Genomic DNA, 18,842 nt, shown 5'->3' with positions numbered 1-18,842 from the left:
CTTTGTAAGTTTTGTTCAAGGAAAGGCTTAACAAACAGATTTCTCCATAGTATATCGCGTAGGTAGTGATCACGTTTCAATCAATCAATTATTTTGTTGTATGGTAATTGTTGGTCTTTTTAAGTTGTATAAAAAATTGTTAGGTCAGGTTTTTATTTTATTTTTTATTTATTTATTTCAACGGTAAACACCATTTATACAATAATAATAATACATTATGATACAGGCAATAAATCAGTCTTATGAGTAACAATAATAACAAGCAGAATAGGACTAGAAATTGATAACAAAAAGGATATAACAAACAAGAAATCACAATGTGTCACAAGAAAGGAGATTAAGAATAGAGAGGCAGTGTAAAACAGAGATGGTAAAAATGGGAAATAACAGCCAACAATAAATAGAAAACAACAACAATAATGAATAACAGTGAATAAAAATATGAAACATCAATAACCAGCCTAAACAGATAATAAACAGTAAGAAATGTAAAGTAACAATAGCAGAAACAGGACACTTGTTTAATCTTGCACTTTTTGTGGCCCATTAGTGGCACCACCAAGGTAAATTCACTTTCACATAATCTGGCTCAGCACAGAGCCGACCCGACTTCTGAAGGAGGCAGTTGATCCAGAGAAGAAGTCGATGTGTGTAGCAATTTGACTCCCTAGTCGATGCAATCTGGACAGACCGCTGAGGTAGGCGAAAAGTGTCGGCTGGGAGCGACGCTGGAAGGAGGTTCTGGAACGTGTCCCTCTAGGTACAGCAAGGTCAATATTTGACAATAGATCGGGGCAGTCGATAAGGGAGTTGATGAGATTGAATAAGAAGACTGCATCAAGGATCATACGTCTGATGTGTAGTGGTTGAATCTCTAGCTGTGCCTCAAGCTCCCGGATTGGTGTGTCCCAATATCTGAAGCCAAGCCTGGGTCCAAGCATCCTTATGAAGCGATCTTGTGTTCTTGAGAGCATTTGGATGTGTCCAACTTGATAAGGAGACCATATTACAGATCCATATTCTAAGATGGGGCGAACCAGGGATTTGTATAGGATCACTTGTGTATATGACGACCTGAAGTTTCTTGTGGATCTGTATATAAACCCCGAGAGCGAACTAGCCCTGGCCGTTATATGAGCTATATGCTGGAATGGGCTGAGATTTGGCATCATGATAATGCCCAAATCTTTCACTTTGTCAACTCTTGGAAGTGTGATACGATTTAAGCAGTAGTCGAAATTAAGTACCCTGGTCCCACGCTTGAACGACATAACTTGACACTTTGCTGTATTCAGGTGCATGCCGTTTCTCAGGCACCAGTCACCAATGTTATTTAGGGAGCATTGAAGAATATCTTGGTCCAGCTCAGATCTAACCTCCTTATAGATCTTTAAGTCGTCAGCAAACAAGAGGAAATTGCATTGAATAATCTTTCCAATATCGTTAACGAATAGATTGAAGAGAATCGGAGCCAAATGGGAACCCTGAGGGACTCCAGACAGAACGGGAAAAGGCAGAGATATGGCGCCATCACATTTAACCATTAGCTGACGATCAGTGAGGTAACTTTCCAGCAGTCTCAGCAGGGTCCCACCGACTCCATAACCAGCGAGCTTGGCGATAAGAAGACGGTGGTTAACTTTGTCGAATGCTTTTGAGAAGTCTAGGTAGGCACAATCAACTTGATTCGATGCGGTGAAGGCAGCCATAGTAAACTCCTGGAAAACTAGGAGGTTGGTGACTGTAGAACGTCCATGGAGAAAACCATGCTGCTCATTGATCATGTATTTCTTCAGATGGAAGTAGAGGAAGTCGAGTAGAACGCTCTCAAAAACCTTTGCCAGTGTAGATAATATGACTATAGGTCTGTAGTTTTTTACATTAGAGCTGTCTCCCGACTTAAAGATGGGGACCACGAAGCCTTTTTTAAGAGAATCAGGGAAGATTCCCTTTCTAATCAAGTTGTTGAAGTAGAGTGCCAGGTGGGGTGCAAGTACGGGTGCGCAGTATTTTAGTACTAGAGGCGGTATGTTGTCAGGTCCAGCACTTTTGTTGGGGTCGAGGGTCAACAGCTTCTGAAGAACTTCATGCACAGTTAATGTACAGTTAGATATACCACTGCTCCATCCGAAGTCAAAGGCAGGAATAGGCAAGATATCATTGCTGAAGACAGAAGAGAAGTATTTGGCAAAGGCTTCACACTTATCCGAGGGGTCTACAGCGATCGACGTATCAAGAGTTAAGGTTGGAGGAATAGCAGGGCTGGATTTTAGGTTCTTTATGTGCGACCAGAAGGCTTGGCATGCTATAGCGAGGTCCTTGCATTTCACTCTGAGTGATCTGAAACGCATAAGATCGGAGTAACGGTTAGATTTTTTGTAAGATTTATGGGCTAATTTCTTAGCAATGATAAGTTTAATCAGCTCAGTAGAAAACCATTTAGGAAAGGTTGTGCTTTTGATTTTTTTTATAGGAGTAAACTGTTTAACAAGCTGTTCCAGAAATACAGAGAAATTGTTGAATGAAACATTAGGGTCAAGTTGATCAATATTCATAGGATAAGTTAGGTTTTGAATTGAGGTGAAGACTTCGACCAGAGCACAGTTGCGAAAGTCTAATACATATTTTGTAGGCTGTTGAGAGTAAGAGTTTTGCACTGTGATTGAGACAGAAAGTGCAGGATGATGAGCATCCTCATCAAGAAGAGTGTCTACAGCCCGAGTTGCTTTGGAGTCCTCAATGGAAGAGAAAACCAGGTCAAGACACACCCCACGGAGATTACGGACTGAGTTGATTTGTCTAAGCCCATAAGCCGAAGCAAGGTCTTTCATATATCGTGGAGAGATTGCTGTAGGGTTGTCGTCATCACTTAACCAATCAGTATCTGGAAGATTGAAGTCACCGAGCAACAGTATGTTGTCCCAGGTGTTAATAGTTGACATCACTTCATCAAATGAGTTAAGGAAATTTAAGTAAGCACGAGAAGGTTGGTTTGGAGGAATGTAGACACAGCAAAGGACAAGTGTAGAGCCGGAAAGATTAATAGAGGCAAGAACACATTCAGTCGAGCATGTAGTTGGGGTTAATATATTGCTCGGAATATCATTGCGTATCGCAATAAGAGAACCACCTCCACTGACTTTAGTACTAGTGTTCATGGAGCGGTCGCATCTGTATACATTGAAGCCAGTCAGCCCTAGTTCACTGTCATTGATGTCCGAAGTGAGATTTGTTTCCACTAAGGCTATATAGTCGTAGTTTGATGTAGCCAATGATCTGGATAAATCAGGAAGTTTGCTTCTTAATCCATTAACGTTTTGGAAGTAGCCGTTGAGTTTCTTGTGTTTACCGTTGGGGGAGATTACACGTTTTTTGAACTATCCACAATTTGGGGGATACTGTTTTTGTAGACTATCTTCAAGTCCTTTTCTCCATTAGCTAGTTTTTTGAATTGTAGAAAAGGGAGGAATGCAGCTAGCTTACCTTGAAAGTGTAGGTAGGCTTAGCGTAGAACATGTAGCGTAGAAAATATGTAGAAAATACACTGTGTACACAATATTTCATCCCCTGAGGGACTTTGTCAAGTGTAGAGAAAGAGTTTACAAATTACCTAAATTAATTTGTAAACTCTTTTTCTACACTTTAAGACAAAGTCCCTCAGGGGACGAAATGTTGTGTGTCCAGTGTATTTTCTACATGTTCTATGGCCTACCTACACTTTCAAGGTAAGCTAGCTGCTATCCTCCTTTTTCTGCATTCTTTTAAGTTAGCTACTATGTGTTATTGGTATTTTAATTTTCAGGAGTTTTGCCCGAAACTTGGAAACATACAAGATGTTGACAAGATTAAAACCTCCAAAATCTGCTTTTGATGAGTCTGGAAAGGGATTGGTATGTTTTTTATGCTACCTTTTATTCACGCTTTATTAATAAAGGATAGGTAGATGGTATGGTGTAAAAGTTAGGATTACAGGGTAGGATAAAGGTAGTATTAACCACAGTATATTTAAACAAATTCTTAATTGATAGGTTTATAATAAATTTAAATCTAGATTTAATATACATGTGATTAATTGTCTCTAATACGTTAATCTAGAAATTGCATAAAAACTTAATAATGATTTCTTTATATAATATTTAACAATGGTTTAACATTGTTTATTCGTTTTTTGATAGAAAATATATATAGGTTTTGCTACACAAAAGTAAGAAGGGGATGAATATTATAACTAAAAGAATTGAAAAAGTTATCAATAAAACATTATAGTCAAGCGGAAATTATTCAAAACAATTAGGCCTATACCTAGCAGTGGTTTTTGACTAACATTTTTCTCATTTAAATTATGTTTGAGGTAGGCTATTACTTTTCAGCAATTATTTTATGTCATTATTTAACTCTGTATTTTATTTTTCTGATAAATCCAACAAATATATTGTTAATGTCGTTGGTTGTCGTGTGCTTTTCCTTAGAAAAATCGTAGAAATAAGCTTTCACTTTGTACTCTAACAATTCATTTCTGGTTTGCTTTCGTTGGCAGCATACACTCACCAAGGTAAGGGTTCTTATTATTGTTGTTTAATTATTCAATAAAAACATGCTCTTAAGACGTAATAAAACTTCAAACTTCAGTTGATTATTCAGTTTTCTGTCATCATGAAGTAAATGTTATTAGTTATTAGTAACTAACTCTCAAGTTAAACTGATCCCCTGATTTATGGTCTATGGGTCGCTGGAGGAGGGGTATGAAAGGGGGAAAGGTAGGGGAGGGAGAGGAGAGATGGCGTCTTGAAGAGGGGAAGAGTGCACACGCCCCTTTCTTAGAAAGCCTGGGGTGTAATATCACATCTAACCTGTTCACATATGGGTCACTTGAATGGGCTTCGGTTAGACTAACAAAAATTGTATCCAGGAATAGTGGCCAGCAACGGAAACTAATTGTTCTATTATATTTCCTTCATTCTCGCTAACCTATTTACAATAATTATGATACTTTATGTGTCTTAAGCTTTCGTAACTATTACAAAAAAAAAGTCTTTTTCCGCTCTTGAAGGTCAAAACCAAAACTTATATGGATATAACACAATTGCCTTTAAAGTTACTCTATTGGTATTTTTTGTAATTTAATTTGCCTCTATACGACAAGACTTATGGGAAATCCAACAAGACGTCCAACGTGACGTGTATCTATATGAGGCCTTTATAAATTAACGAAAAGATCAACCATCACGTCAAAGGACTAATATTTAGAAGTTTGTAATAATTATTGCAGTATATAAAATTATTGCCTTTTTATCTTTTTAACTGTTATTGTTATCCGACTCTTTTGAGGATTAAGTTTTTGCCTTCATAAAATATAAATATCTGCCCATAAATACATCAATATCTTTATTTGTTGTCAAGTTAACTGTAAACTTAAATTTTTTTTATTGAATGGCAATATTATCCGGAAATACAACAAAAATAATTTATCAAAATCAGTTGCAAAATTTCTTGAACCTACTATCCTATGTACCTAGAGTAAACAATTTGAATTTGTACTTTATTTGGTCATTGATAGCTGCCTATATTTTGTTTGGAAAGTCTAGACTGAGTTGTTGGAGACTAAAGTGTCGTTTACATCGGAGTCGGAGTTAGGAACAAAATGTTTGGAACTTATTGTTGGTAACACTTGTTTCTAAAACAAAACACAAAAGTTAACAACAGATAGTGCATATTTCTTTGATTTTGTTGGAAACAATTTAATTACTTTTCCCGAGAACACGAGGTCAGTCCCTCTCAAAATAGTCACGTGGTGTTGGGTCGGTGCGGGCGTAGCAGGGAAGTGTTGTAAACAGCGTAGAAGTACAGAAACACCCTTTGATCTTTACCGAAAACTGGTGGGAAGCCAAATTTCTGTTGTAAACACTAAAATACCTCCGCCGCAGCAAACCTGCAGACTAAGCGAATTTCCGTTTTCCTGATTGGATTTTCACTAAAATGTCTCATTAAAAATATCACATTTATTCCCTATTTAAATAGAATTAGTTTAACGAGTACTTAGGTTTTCTGCAACAGGGAGGGTAAGAAGGTGTTCTTTTTATGTTAATAGCTTAGTAAGAAATTTCCAAATTTGATCAAAGTTTGTTCATAAACAAGCAAACTACAACAGTTTACTTATTCTCCATAAGACTAACATGGGAATTTTAAATATACAGTTTTTGGAATTTTCTCCGTAACTGTGATTTTTTTCCAATAACGCTTCATTATACTATATTATTTGTTTTTTTAAGCTCATAGATGTTCATGATTTAGCTGCTATCGCGAGAGACGATGATGCCGTTTTCGTGACCGCGGGAGTGGATGTTGATGTCTACACGGCCGCAGGATATAATAAGAATTTTACTTCGATCACAGAAGATCTTACCCGTCAAAAGACGCCGGATTACTGGAGTGCCGGAGTGATGCAGTGCCGGATTAGAGAGGGTCTATTGTACTTTATTAACATTTTACAATAAAACACTTTTAAACCCTCCCTGTTGCAACAAACCTGAGTACTTGTTAAGCTAATGCTATTTAAATAGGGAATAATTTTGGGATATTTTTAATGAGATATTTTAGTGTAAATCCAATCAAGTAACTCTGTATAGTGTTGCTGATATGTGATTTGATTGATATAGCTGAAAAGGAAATAATACATTGTTAGTTGTTGCAACATGAAGGGCACTCCAAAAAGATGGGTTCTGCTTGCCGACAAATTCCTTGAATAGGCGATTGCATGCCTCGGAAATGTTGTTTGTTTTATCCTGGCTCTCAAAAACCATTTCATACATACTCCAGAGTGATGGGGGGAAGACGGCATTTCCGTCACTTAGCACTGGACCTTCGACATCGTTTTCTCAAAGTACAGGAGCAGATCGGAAAGGGACCTGTGCACTCTTCCACCCTTAGCGCCATCTCTCTCTCTCCCTCCCCAACCTTTTCCCCCTCACTCCCATTGCCAGCAATCATTCTTTCTCACCCTTCTTTGAGCCAAACTAGAACTATCAGGTCAACCGACGGTGATTTAAGAGGATTACGGCTTGGGACGAGTGCCTACAGCCCAACTTTATAACAACTATAAAAAAAAAAAATAGGTTACAGTATAAAAAAAACCAACTTGAGAATTTGAATTGTTATTAAGCGAGGAATTCGGTAACAACTTTAAGATCCATGGATTACTCTTAAGGTAACTGCCAATAAATTATACATTTTCTCTGTAAATGAATACAGTGAGGAAAACGGCTTGAAAGTACAGCATTCAGTGCAAAAAATCCAATAATTTCACGACAGTACCAAAAGAAAATAATTAGTAAATTTACAAGCTATGTAAAAGTTGTTGACAATTACGTCATGTTATAATACACTTAACCAGTACCGAATTAACATAATACAATTCTATTCACAAAATTTTGAAAGAAGCTGTATTTCCCAGATACACGTTTGGTCACTCTTTTTTTGTCCACTAGCAAGACACTTTGTGGGGCATGGTGAGTAAATGCAGTGCCTGCAGTTTATGTCGTGAAACAAGTAGATTTTTCTTCATTCATGCATTAAATACATAAAATTGTTGTTAGTCAAGTTTATCCCAAAGTGATTGTTTCATCAGTAATTTGTATCTTGGTCGAATGGGTTTGAACTACTACCCAGTAATTGGTTACCATTCATTATTTTCATTATCATCTCATTTATGATACTTCATCCCCTTCGTCAGATTGCACAATTCAAAAATTCATTCATTGTCATTTCATTCGCCATAGTTTCAATAAATGTATGCTAGTTATTTACTGCTTGACTTATTTATTTCCTTTTCCATTGTTAGGGCCAATATTACCATAGTTTGAATTCGTTATCTATTTGTTTTTACTATTGCAGGATTGTCTTGGATAAATTCTCCTTTGTGAATGAAATAGTTGGTTTGGTTTTAATTGAGATTATATTCTTTAATTATCAACCTTCTGTTTTCTGCTACAGGAAGGCTACACCTTGGCGGTTATGCACATTGGAGCTCCTGCCTGTGGAATGAATGCAGCCGTACGTTCGTTTGTCAGGAACTGTATCTACCGGGGCGACACTGTCTACGGCATACACGATGGTGTTGAGGGCTTGATCGCTGGAAATGTATGAAATTCAGTCACCAAATTCTTATTTATTTACAAGGGGTTATTTTGTTAAGGGTTCGAGTTCAGCTAGCTTACCTGAGAAAATTAAAGACCAGGGGCTAATGGAAACACAATGAAATGCCAAATAATAGAATACTGATATGTGGTCCTAATATATGTTTTTAAAGAGTACAGAATTATTTATTTTTTTTACTGGAAATTTCAAATTCCATGCCTTTCTTCAAGTTGCAGAACTAGTAGCATGTCTATACATTATTTTCTAACTTTTTTCTTGTTATAAAAATGGTTTAAAACGTAAATACGTGCTACCAAGTGAATAACTTTAATGTCAAATAGTGATTGTCAAAATCAGAAATTTCTTATCTCAAAAACTAAAAAAAATCGAGTCCCGAATCTTAACTGGTTGAGGTTACAAAAATACAGTTAAAACGTTTATTGTGACTAAACTTAAAGAAATGGGACTCATGACATTGACATTAACCTAAAACCTAAAAATACAACTTTTACGATAAACAATAAACACTAAAATAAATAAGAGACTGACATAATAATACCCCTGCCGCAGCAAACCTGCAGACTAAGCCAATTTCCATTTGCCTCATTGGATTTTCAATTGAATCTATTTAAATAACATTAGGTTTAACAAGTACTTATGCTTGCTACTACAGGGAGAGTAATAAAGAGTGGTATTTATTGGAATGTAAATAGTTTAGTATAAAATAAATAAATATTCCAAGTTTGATCAAAAATACATCCATAAACAAGCAAACTACAACCGTTCACTTATTCTCCATTAGAATAACATGGGAATTTTTAATTTCCAAATTTCCAATTTTCTCGGTAACCAATAACCGTAAAAAACACTTTAGCATACTAAATCATTTGTATTTTTAAGCTCTTTAAAATTACAAAAAGAAAAATTGGGAAATTTTATGATTTGAGGGTAAAAAAATAAGAAAAACCAATTTTTACCACATAAAACCCTGTTATCATGCTGGTCCGCAAATTCATGACACACACGCAAATTACTCAAGCTATGGAATTCACGGACGTATATATATAAATCTATTTATAAAATTTGAACGAATAGTGTTTTATGCCTGTAGAGACATCAAAATAAAAATATATTCGTCCCGGGTCTAGGTTTTACCGTATTACCTACAGTTATAAACTTCCCTATAAGGAAATCCGCTAATATGAGATCAATTCTATTGTTTAGTGGTAAATATGTTTTGAAATATTGATATAAAACCGAATTGTACTTACGTTGTTGTTATATTAGAAATTTTTCATTACACCTGTTGCAGTTCAGAACATAAATTACTTGTTTCAACTTGAATATCAAAACTTGCTAATAGAATCCCCGCAAACTTTTTCATTGTTTTGAGATTTGAGATTCGGTTTTGACATATGACTTATGTCTAAGAAAAATCACCACAGGTTTTCCAATGTGGTGCCATACATCTAAACACATCCAACAACATATCTCTTAAGGTAATTTAAATTTACGTATGTTTTTTATGCTATTTTTTTACCTGATGTATAATATATTTGCCACTGTGCAGGTACAAGTGATGAAGTGGTCAGACGTGACAGGATGGGTAGGTCAGGGCGGAGCTATGTTAGGCACCAAGAGAACCCTCCCCGGCGGACGTATGCCTCAAATAGCTGCCAGACTCAAGGAGTTCAAGATACAGGCTCTCCTCATCATTGGAGGATTTGAGGTGAGCTTAAACAAAGGAAAATGTATTTTGGCTAAAGGGTAGTTCTTCTTGCTCAGCCAAATCTACTTATATGAATTTTTGGTCATGAAAGATGTGTTGAATCAGCTTTTTGTAAGCTAAATGGTTTACGTATGTTATATAATAAATAAATAAATAAAATAAAAATTTTTAATAAATAAATAAAATAAATAAACGTCACCTTGCTCCGTCAAGTGATCTTCTGTTAGTAGTACACTAGTATAGTTTCAGACTTTTGGAGCCAATTGTCTGGAGTAACAACAACATTAGGTCATAGGCCTACTTCCAATTTGGTGAGATCTGTCGTTGTTTTTGTTACACCTGACAATGGGCTCCAGACGTCTGAAACAGTTTTTTCAATTATTATATCAATTATTTAAGATTGGGACATGTGATTATTTTAACCCAAATATTAGTGAATGATGAGTGTAGGATGAGTGGCACGATCTTGTAGTCTTGTTCTTGTTAGTGACTAAGGCCGACATGTTCCTTAGACACAGCTGTTAATTAATAGCCCATATAGCCAATGGCAACTAAGGGACCTATAGTTTGTAGTGGGATCCGAACCACATTTTTGCCTAGTAATTAAAGAATTTGTCTAATCATCAGGATAGTACTGTGGATAGTTGTACATGTAAACAAACCGCCGACATGTACACAAACCGAAATTCTTGTACTGTATACTAAATATTTCATTTCAACCAAGTCAGTAAAATTACTAAAATGTAATATTTTTAGCACGTGTTTTCTTGAATTGCAACTTAAACAGCAATTAAATTATCCAGCTGATCATAATGTTAACAAATATGTTCTACATAAGAATAACATAAGAACTTTAAAAGCCACTGAAGCAGAACCCAAGGGACTTAAACAAAATCAGTTTGCAAATCTACGCAACTTGCTATTTCCAATGAGATGTAAATGCTCAAAATTGGTTAAGAAATGGCAGAGGAGTTCAAAGGACAAAAGCATGTACTAAGCCACTAAGCCCAATTATCAAGGATACGTAGCTAGGTATAATTTCAAGCCAACAAAAGTTGTTGACGTTACTCAGGATCAAATCGGCAACCATCTGAATAGTAGGCGAGTATGAAAACCACTCAGCTAATCCATATAATCAATAAAAAAAAGTCAACCAGTTCACCAATAAATAATGGATGGAATTTAAAACACCTCTGTTACAATGTAAAGGGCTGCAGTCAATTTTGCTAAACTTCATGTTTGCCCCTATTTCCAAAGTATTAATATTCACTAATCCCACAATAAACATGTAAACTTACCAGCACCATAATTTTATAAGGTTTGATAACAAATATATAGAACTGATTCTCGATAAGGCTTTTTCTGGCAAAATTATAAACTTGAGTTTGTTTCCAGGCTTACCAAGCTGGTCTGCAATTCACTGAGAACCGTAGTAACTTTCCGGAATTCTGCATCCCCATTGTTGTCATCCCCTCCACTATCAGCAATAACGTTCCTGGCACAGAGTTCTCCTTAGGTTGTGACACTGCCCTTAATGAGATTACTGAGGTGAGCCTGACTAATTATTTTGTTTTTATTTTTCTCATTCACAGGTTTAAACTATGTTTGTTATATTCTAAAGCTTAGTTTGTACCAAATTGGTCTTTTAATACAAATTTTCTATAATATGGCCACCCTAAAATATTTTGTGACACCTGTTGAACCAGGTGTTTACATAAAATGGAGCGCTATGCTGTAATTCAAGCAATATAAATTCATTAATACTTTTTCACTTCTTTACTTAGAAGAAGGAACAAAAATGTTTGATGTAACTCAAATATGAGGGAGTCAGTTGTGTGGAATCATAGACAAAAAGAATTAAATATAGACTGTGAGCCGTGCTGTGGTCACCATAGGTTCTGGCGCAGACTGCTGGAAGTGCCGTGTAGTTACGTAGTGCGTATGCCGTAACTACATGGCGCTCCCAGTGGTGTGCGCCAGAACCTAGGGTAACCGCTGCACAGCTGACGGTCTATATTTAATTCTTTTTGTCTATGGTGGAATATATGAGATGATTTTTGTAGTTTTGCTATTGCTGTAGAACTATAGCAGCAAAATATAAAATTGTTAGAACCAAAGTTGAAATAAACACAAGACCTTCTTTTTGTGTTTATGCCGTAAACTATGTTGGTCTACTGTTTGCATTCTGGTTCCAAACATTTTTAAAACTATTTTTTGTAATATTCTTTACGTTTTAGAATAGAAACAAAACAACAATGTAACAATTGATGATTTTATTTTTAGATTTTGAACTGTACTTAAAAGCCTGCAAAAAGCTTATATTTTGTATATAAACATTTCACTAACCTCTAAAAAAACTTGAAGTTTTCCTAGCCTTATATATAGACTTTAGACTTTATAGTAGCAGACCTTATGTATAACAACAATTATAGTATTTGAAAACAAAATATTGAGAAGAGTGTACGGGCCGACTTTTGAAGATGTACACTGGAGACTAAAACATAATTGGGAACACAGAGAGAATTATTTAAAGATCTGGATATTGTCGCTGAGGTACGGAGTAGAAGGATGAGATGGGCATGACATAATAAAAGAAGACAACTCGTTACCAAAGAAAGTATTAAGAGAACAACCCAGAAGGAAGAAGACCCCTTGGTAGACCGAAAATGAGATGGTGGGACCAAGTTGAAAAGAACATTAGAAAACTGGGAGGATGCAAGATGCAGAGAGGTGTGGAGGCAGTGTGTTGGGGAGGCCAACTACCATTTGGGGTACCAGTGGCCACAGCAGTAAGTAAGTATATATAGACTAAATAGAATAGAAAATTTTACAGCGTAAAATTCTTTTTTAGATTTGTGATCGCATCCGCCAGTCTGCACAAGGCACTAAGCGTCGAGTGTTTGTCATTGAGACAATGGGTGGTTACTGCGGTTATCTGGCTACCGTAGCAGGTTAGTTTCTTGTAATAACTAAATCTGAAAATGTGTTAAATTGTGTGAAATTAAAGAAATCTTTGTTTTTTTTTTGTAATATACTTTACCCAAATTTAAATTGCACATTTGTTTATTTTTATTTATTTTAACTCCAGTGCAAGGTTGTTACATTTTTTAAATTTTTATTTTAGGACTAGCAGGTGGGGCAGATGCTGCTTACATTTACGAAGAGAAGTTTTCAATAAAAGACTTGCAACAAGATGTCTATCACATGGCTTCAAAAATGGCAGAAGGGGTGCAAAGAGGTCTAATCCTAAGGTATGTACTTACAGTTCTGTAGTCCATGACTAAGCGTATTTTCTACTATTTTATTTTAATGCTTCAAAATTCAACAATTCTCCAATAATATACAACTACCAGTTGTTACACTTATAACTTAACAAAACAAATCAATTTATTGAGAAATAAAAACATTGTATAAATTGTATACAACCAATGAAGAAGTGAAAACATTTTTAACTATGTTGTAATTTACAGCTTATAGGAGAGCCTAACTATTTGTTCTTATTCAGGAATGAAAAATGTAATGATAACTACAACACAGACTTCATCTATAGACTGTACTCAGAAGAAGGAAAAGGACTTTTTAGTGCCAGAATGAACGTGTTGGGTAAGATATGCAGTTTATACATTTACCACCATGAATTTACTAACAAAAATGTAGCTTGAATCAACAACACTTTTGGTCTATTGATCTATTCATATTCATGCAAATGTTATTATTTGCAATGGTAAGTAAACGCTAAAGAGAATAATTATTTTCACACTTTGACTTTACAGTGTTCTGATGTTGACTGTACATTTCTCTTTTATTTACAGTAGATGTTTTGATTATCTTTACAATGCTTGGTTACGTTCCCAAGGGTCAAGCAATTGTTTAACATATTGTATTATTTGGTTTAAGTTAAAATTGTTCAAAAATTAAACATGTAATTTAACCACCAAGGGACATAAAACAAACAATAAACTGAATGAACTGACATGGACCGATTAGAACTAACCTTGACATTATCCTTAACTGATCTATAAGGATAATAAATTCAAGTGTATGGGGAATAAATAAAAAAATAAATCTATAAGAGATTGTCTTTAATCTATTTTAATACACTACTACTACTAATGTTGTTTTAAACAAAACAATCTTTAACTCCCTTACAAAACAGATCAAGTTTTACAGGCCACATGCAACAGGGAGGCTCTCCAACTCCGTTTGACCGCAACATGGGCACTAAGCAGGCTGCCAAGACTGTAGAGTGGATGATAGAACAGCTGAAGAAGTACACGAGGGAGGACGGATCAGTGTTTGCAGATACCCCTGACACAGCTGTCATGATGGGAGTGGTGCGGCGGCAGTACAGGTTCACACCACTATTGGACCTGAAGAAGGAGACTAACTTTGAGTAAGAAACTTTATATGAATTGTGAGAGGTTGTACCATTGTGTTCTTAAGAATATGACTTATTATAAACATAAAGGGATAGTTACACAAGATATAGTTCTAGGCAATCTGAGGCTGAAGACATGTTCTTTACTTCATCCACTACTATTCTGGCCTGTTTCCACCCCTATGGAGCGATTAACCACAGACGAGATGTCATAGTAGTCAAAACAATAACAATCGTCAGGGAAAGTGGACGCTCCCTCATGTATGAACTGCATTTGACAATTAATGTATATGCAGAAAAGTGTTTGTTTATACATAGAAAATGGTCATAACTGGCTTAGGGAGTAGAAGGCTGTACATATTTACACTACAGGGCCAGCAGCGGGTGTTCCATCGAGACAGTGATTGAATTTGAGGAAACGTTGCATGTTGATTGGGAAATTAAGACCTCCAGGACTCATCATAGGCATTGATAGCCTCAAAGAGATTCCCCCTATAAGCTCATCAATCTGTCACTCTCCAATCTGCATTCAAAATTCCCCTAACTTTAGTCACTGCTTAAAACGAGACTGATGAATGAAAGCAGTTAGCCTACATTATGGAAAAGGAAAACATTCTGCATATGTTTACGACCACGTTTCAACTCCCTACACCACTTACGCTCATTTTCTATGTTCATTAAACTGGCTATGGAATTCAATAGCTCTTTACGACTGAGACCACAGAAATATAATTACGGAATGTGATATATACTTGGTGGGAGCGTCAACTTTCTATCGTAAACTAGCTCGGTTGGCTAATTTTCAGACATATATCCTACTAATATTATAAATGAGAAAGTTTGGATGTATGTATGTTTGTGACAAGTAAACGCGAAAAACACTGGTCGGATTGGGCTGAAATTTTGTGTGATGACATTCCCAATTAATTAAACGTAAATTAAAAGAACCAAATTTTCTTTAACCGTGTCCTCTCCAATAACTGTAATAAGCATTTTATACTTATATGCCAACCCCGTTCGAAGGACGGGTACTCTGCTATTATTTTATATATATATAGAACAGTACCTACTTTACTTAGTAAAAAATCTTGCTCAATTTTGTACATATCACATAACTCAATGGAGACCAACCTGACTGTTTTAGAATTGAAGTTTAAAGTAACAGGAAACTTTATCGAGTAAATACATGCGAACCTGACATTTCCAAGACTTTGGCAGTGCCGGATTATTAGTATCGTTTAAAAAATAGCTAGTTAAAAAATAGTTAAAAATAGTTTGTGATTCTAGCAGATGATTTCTTTTGTAAAAAGGTGTTCATCTGGATATCCCTGATATCCTGGAAAAGTCCCCAATACAGTTGGGTCCCTGAAATCTTTTATAACTTACAGAATTTTATAATATATCCCCTACTTTCTTAACGTATTGTAAATGTTTACATTTTTAATATGGTTAATCATCTGATGAGGACATATTTGTATGCTGATTTGTGCAACGGTTATATTTTGAGAGTTTGAGCATGATTATTGTGGTTAAAAAGGGTAGCTAAGAGTTGTGTTGTGTTCGTTATTTTACCAACAAAATAAATCTCTCCATATTTGCCACTACAAAATAAATGGTGCATAATTTACTGATTGATTACACATTAATTATCCCTGAAAATTACTTGGTGGCATCCCCGAAAATTCCCAAAAACTGTGATTTTTTAATTGCCTGTTCAAGTGACACTTATAATGGACTATTAGTTTTCCTTGATCCCTTTGACTTGGTTCTTACTCTATGCTGTGCTGTGTCAGTGTCTGATGTTTCTCTGTGTCGCAGGCAGCGCATCCCCAAGCACCAGTGGTGGCTGAAGCTACGGCCGTTGCTCAGGATCCTCGCCAAGCACGACTCTGCCTATGAGGAAGAAGGGATGTACATGACTGTGGAGGAGGGCAGTCATGACTCTCTCGTGGTCTAAACTAGTATAAACATGCATTACATGTCTATCTTGCAATAAGTTAGCTTGACACTAGCACGGCGTGTGTCGCAGCAAGGTTTTTATTTAGTGATCAGAATTAAATCGACGTTTACGAGGGTAAGTTCCTATTCATTGAAAAAGGTTTGGTTGAATTTGAAAACTGCACATAATTTTTGTCTGTTATGTATAAGTTGACTTGTAAATTTATTTTTAAATTTTGTACATGGAGATTATTCAGATTCATTGAAGACATGGCAAATCTTGGGTGTGATGTATTGACGATTTCTCAAATTCAGGCCAGTGGCTCTTTAACAATTTTAAGGGTTTTTGTTTTATTTGTTGTAGTTTATTTATTTATTGTCAAAGTTAAAGTGGAAATGTTTTATTCATAAAAACATTGTAGTTAATTAATATTCAGAGCATTAGAGCAAAATTATGGTACGTCAACAACAATTTATTAACATTTCTAACATTTCATTGACATGCATAGTGTTACTGTCATTCATCAACAGAAGTGGCTGGTTTGGAGCGATTTTTAACTATAATGTGATTATTTATGATATCTAATGTTGTTTCAAGAGCTTTTCCTTTTGATACGTACCAAATGCACGTAATGCAATTAATTCCTAGCAAAGTAAATAATACAGTAGAACCTCAATAACAGGTCACCCTTGTTAAAAAGTGTTATTTTCAAATGGCATAGAATTTATTTGATCATTAATCACATGTTATTGCAAACATCGATAAGAAGTCAACTTCGATAACAAGTTTTGTTTCATAAACCCCAAGAGAACCTTGTTATCAAGGGGCTACTGTAACACTATCAAGGATCTAAAACTAGATGCGAGTCCTTGAATCCACATAACACATCACCAAATGAGACATTCACAATTCTTGATGACTGCTAGTGTAATTTACTAGTGTGATTAGTGTGGTAACTAGTGTGATTTCGATGTTATTCAAAAGCTAAAGATGCAGTCAAGTTACAATTTACTTCTCTACAGATACATTAGTTTGCCTGTATCCATTTACTGTCATACCGTGCCATACTATAGTTTCAACAAACCCTACTAATTAGTGGGCAACTTACCAAAGGTAACATATTTTACTTTTTAATGTAAGGAAATATTTAGGGGACTATTTTGTTATATTCATGGTTTTAAGTATTATGAATTATTGTTAGTAAACAAAAACTGTATCAGTTTTAAGACTCAACTAGTCATGGTTCTAAAAAGTAATATATTTGCTGCTATAGTACAATATGTCACACCACTTTTGTGTTCTAAAACAATTTATTTTCATATACAATTTCTCTACAGTATTGGTTGAAAACGTACCAGTGGTTTTGGTTTTACATCAATGGGATAGTGTTAGAATGTGAAAAGCTAGTTAAGCTACAAAACCATTTCGGTCTGTGGTACGAACGCTATTTTTCACCACACTATACCCTATTACCATTATTCACCACAATAATAATGCAGATTGATAGTCAAAAGAAGATAGGTGTGGTGAAAATATTGTTAATTTAAGACAGATCTGATGTAAATCATATGGACATTAAGAATTCAATACATTATTTTTGTGATATAAGTTTTTTAAATGGATTCAAGAAATATTATTTACAGTTTTCAATAACCATTTCTGTACTCAGGTAATTATTTTTGTCAAAATTACTATAAAGTTTATCTGAAAAGATGCATTTTTGTAAACAATAAATTCAGGCCTGCCCAGTAAAGATGTATATCAAATCAAGTTTTAAGATATTGAATGCACACAACTGCTCTAGCATAGGTTTTATAGCGAAACCTGTTTGTTCTCAGGAAGTTTTGTTATATTTTATATCCGAGACAATAAACAAATTGTTGTAAACAATAACTTTGAACACATCAAATAGAACAAGAGGTCTTAGTTTGAAACTAGGCTTGTAATTTTTTTATTACAATGGTTCATAAATTTTTTCATCAGTCCAAAATAGCAATTATTCAAACTAGATTAGTAAAATAAAATAAATCCATCACCCAAGCCAGTTAGCCGGCAGGTTACCTGCCTCAAGCAACTCCTCTGGCCTCCTGTAAATGCAGCTTAAGAGAAGTTGTAATAGTTGCATATTTTTATATAAGGCTGTTCAAAATAATGTCTAGATTATGAACTATAGCAATTTAGCAGCTTTTTATGTTTTTGTTTTAGACATGGAAGTCATGTAATGTAATATGGTAATATATATATATGTTATTAATTATGAATCCCTATACATTACTTTATCCCTGGATTACTCAAGGAATAATGAAAATATGCTTTCATACCAGTAAATAAAAATAAATCTAGGTATGTTAAAATTTTCAATTTTGTTATGAAATAGATTATTGCTACAAACCTGATGGCTTGAATAATTTATGCTTGTTAATAGTTGTAATTTGTTAGTTATAATTATTCACCTTTTTTATGTACTGTTTTCTATAATTGTTCATTATAAAAAAAATTATTTTTATGTTTGTTTTCATTCCTAACAATTTCATTCTTGGGTGTTAACTCATTAATTTAATTTAACTAATAACATGCACTTAACTCAGTGTGCATACTTTTAAACCTTTACTTTTAGGGCTTTACTTTTAGTTTATATTTTTTTGAATTTTTGAATCACTACT

The 18,842-nt window shown here is 35.0% G+C and overlaps 1 protein-coding gene across 4 annotated transcripts in view; it reads left to right on the top strand.

Annotated features, from left to right (window-relative positions):
- Window positions 1-18,685, top strand: part of LOC128988345 (ATP-dependent 6-phosphofructokinase) — a 44,696-nt gene extending 26,011 nt beyond the window's left edge. For 2 of the 4 annotated variants that reach the window (XM_054409550.1, XM_054409549.1), the window contains exons 9-19: window positions 3,803-3,890; window positions 4,538-4,552; window positions 7,485-7,505; window positions 7,990-8,136; window positions 9,704-9,862; window positions 11,258-11,410; window positions 12,714-12,813; window positions 12,987-13,113; window positions 13,368-13,465; window positions 14,033-14,255; window positions 16,059-18,685. In XM_054409550.1, coding sequence (XP_054265525.1) covers window positions 3,803-3,890; window positions 4,538-4,552; window positions 7,485-7,505; window positions 7,990-8,136; window positions 9,704-9,862; window positions 11,258-11,410; window positions 12,714-12,813; window positions 12,987-13,113; window positions 13,368-13,465; window positions 14,033-14,255; window positions 16,059-16,197 — 1,270 coding nt within the window. In that variant the 3' untranslated portion in view covers window positions 16,198-18,685. The remainder of the gene's footprint in view (window positions 1-3,802; window positions 3,891-4,537; window positions 4,553-7,484; window positions 7,506-7,989; window positions 8,137-9,703; window positions 9,863-11,257; window positions 11,411-12,713; window positions 12,814-12,986; window positions 13,114-13,367; window positions 13,466-14,032; window positions 14,256-16,058) is intronic. The other 2 variants (XM_054409552.1, XM_054409551.1) reach the window with 1 other exon arrangement.
- The last annotated feature ends 157 nt before the right edge of the window (window positions 18,686-18,842 follow it).

This window comes from Macrosteles quadrilineatus, unplaced genomic scaffold, assembly GCF_028750875.1.
Source record: "Macrosteles quadrilineatus isolate MER2022 unplaced genomic scaffold, UCM_ALF_1.0 Scaffold_3__2_contigs__length_128488019, whole genome shotgun sequence".
Taxonomy (NCBI): domain Eukaryota; kingdom Metazoa; phylum Arthropoda; class Insecta; order Hemiptera; family Cicadellidae; genus Macrosteles; species Macrosteles quadrilineatus.
The sequence above is the reverse complement of the archived record's forward strand: the minus strand, read 5'-3'. Positions and strand labels throughout refer to the sequence as shown.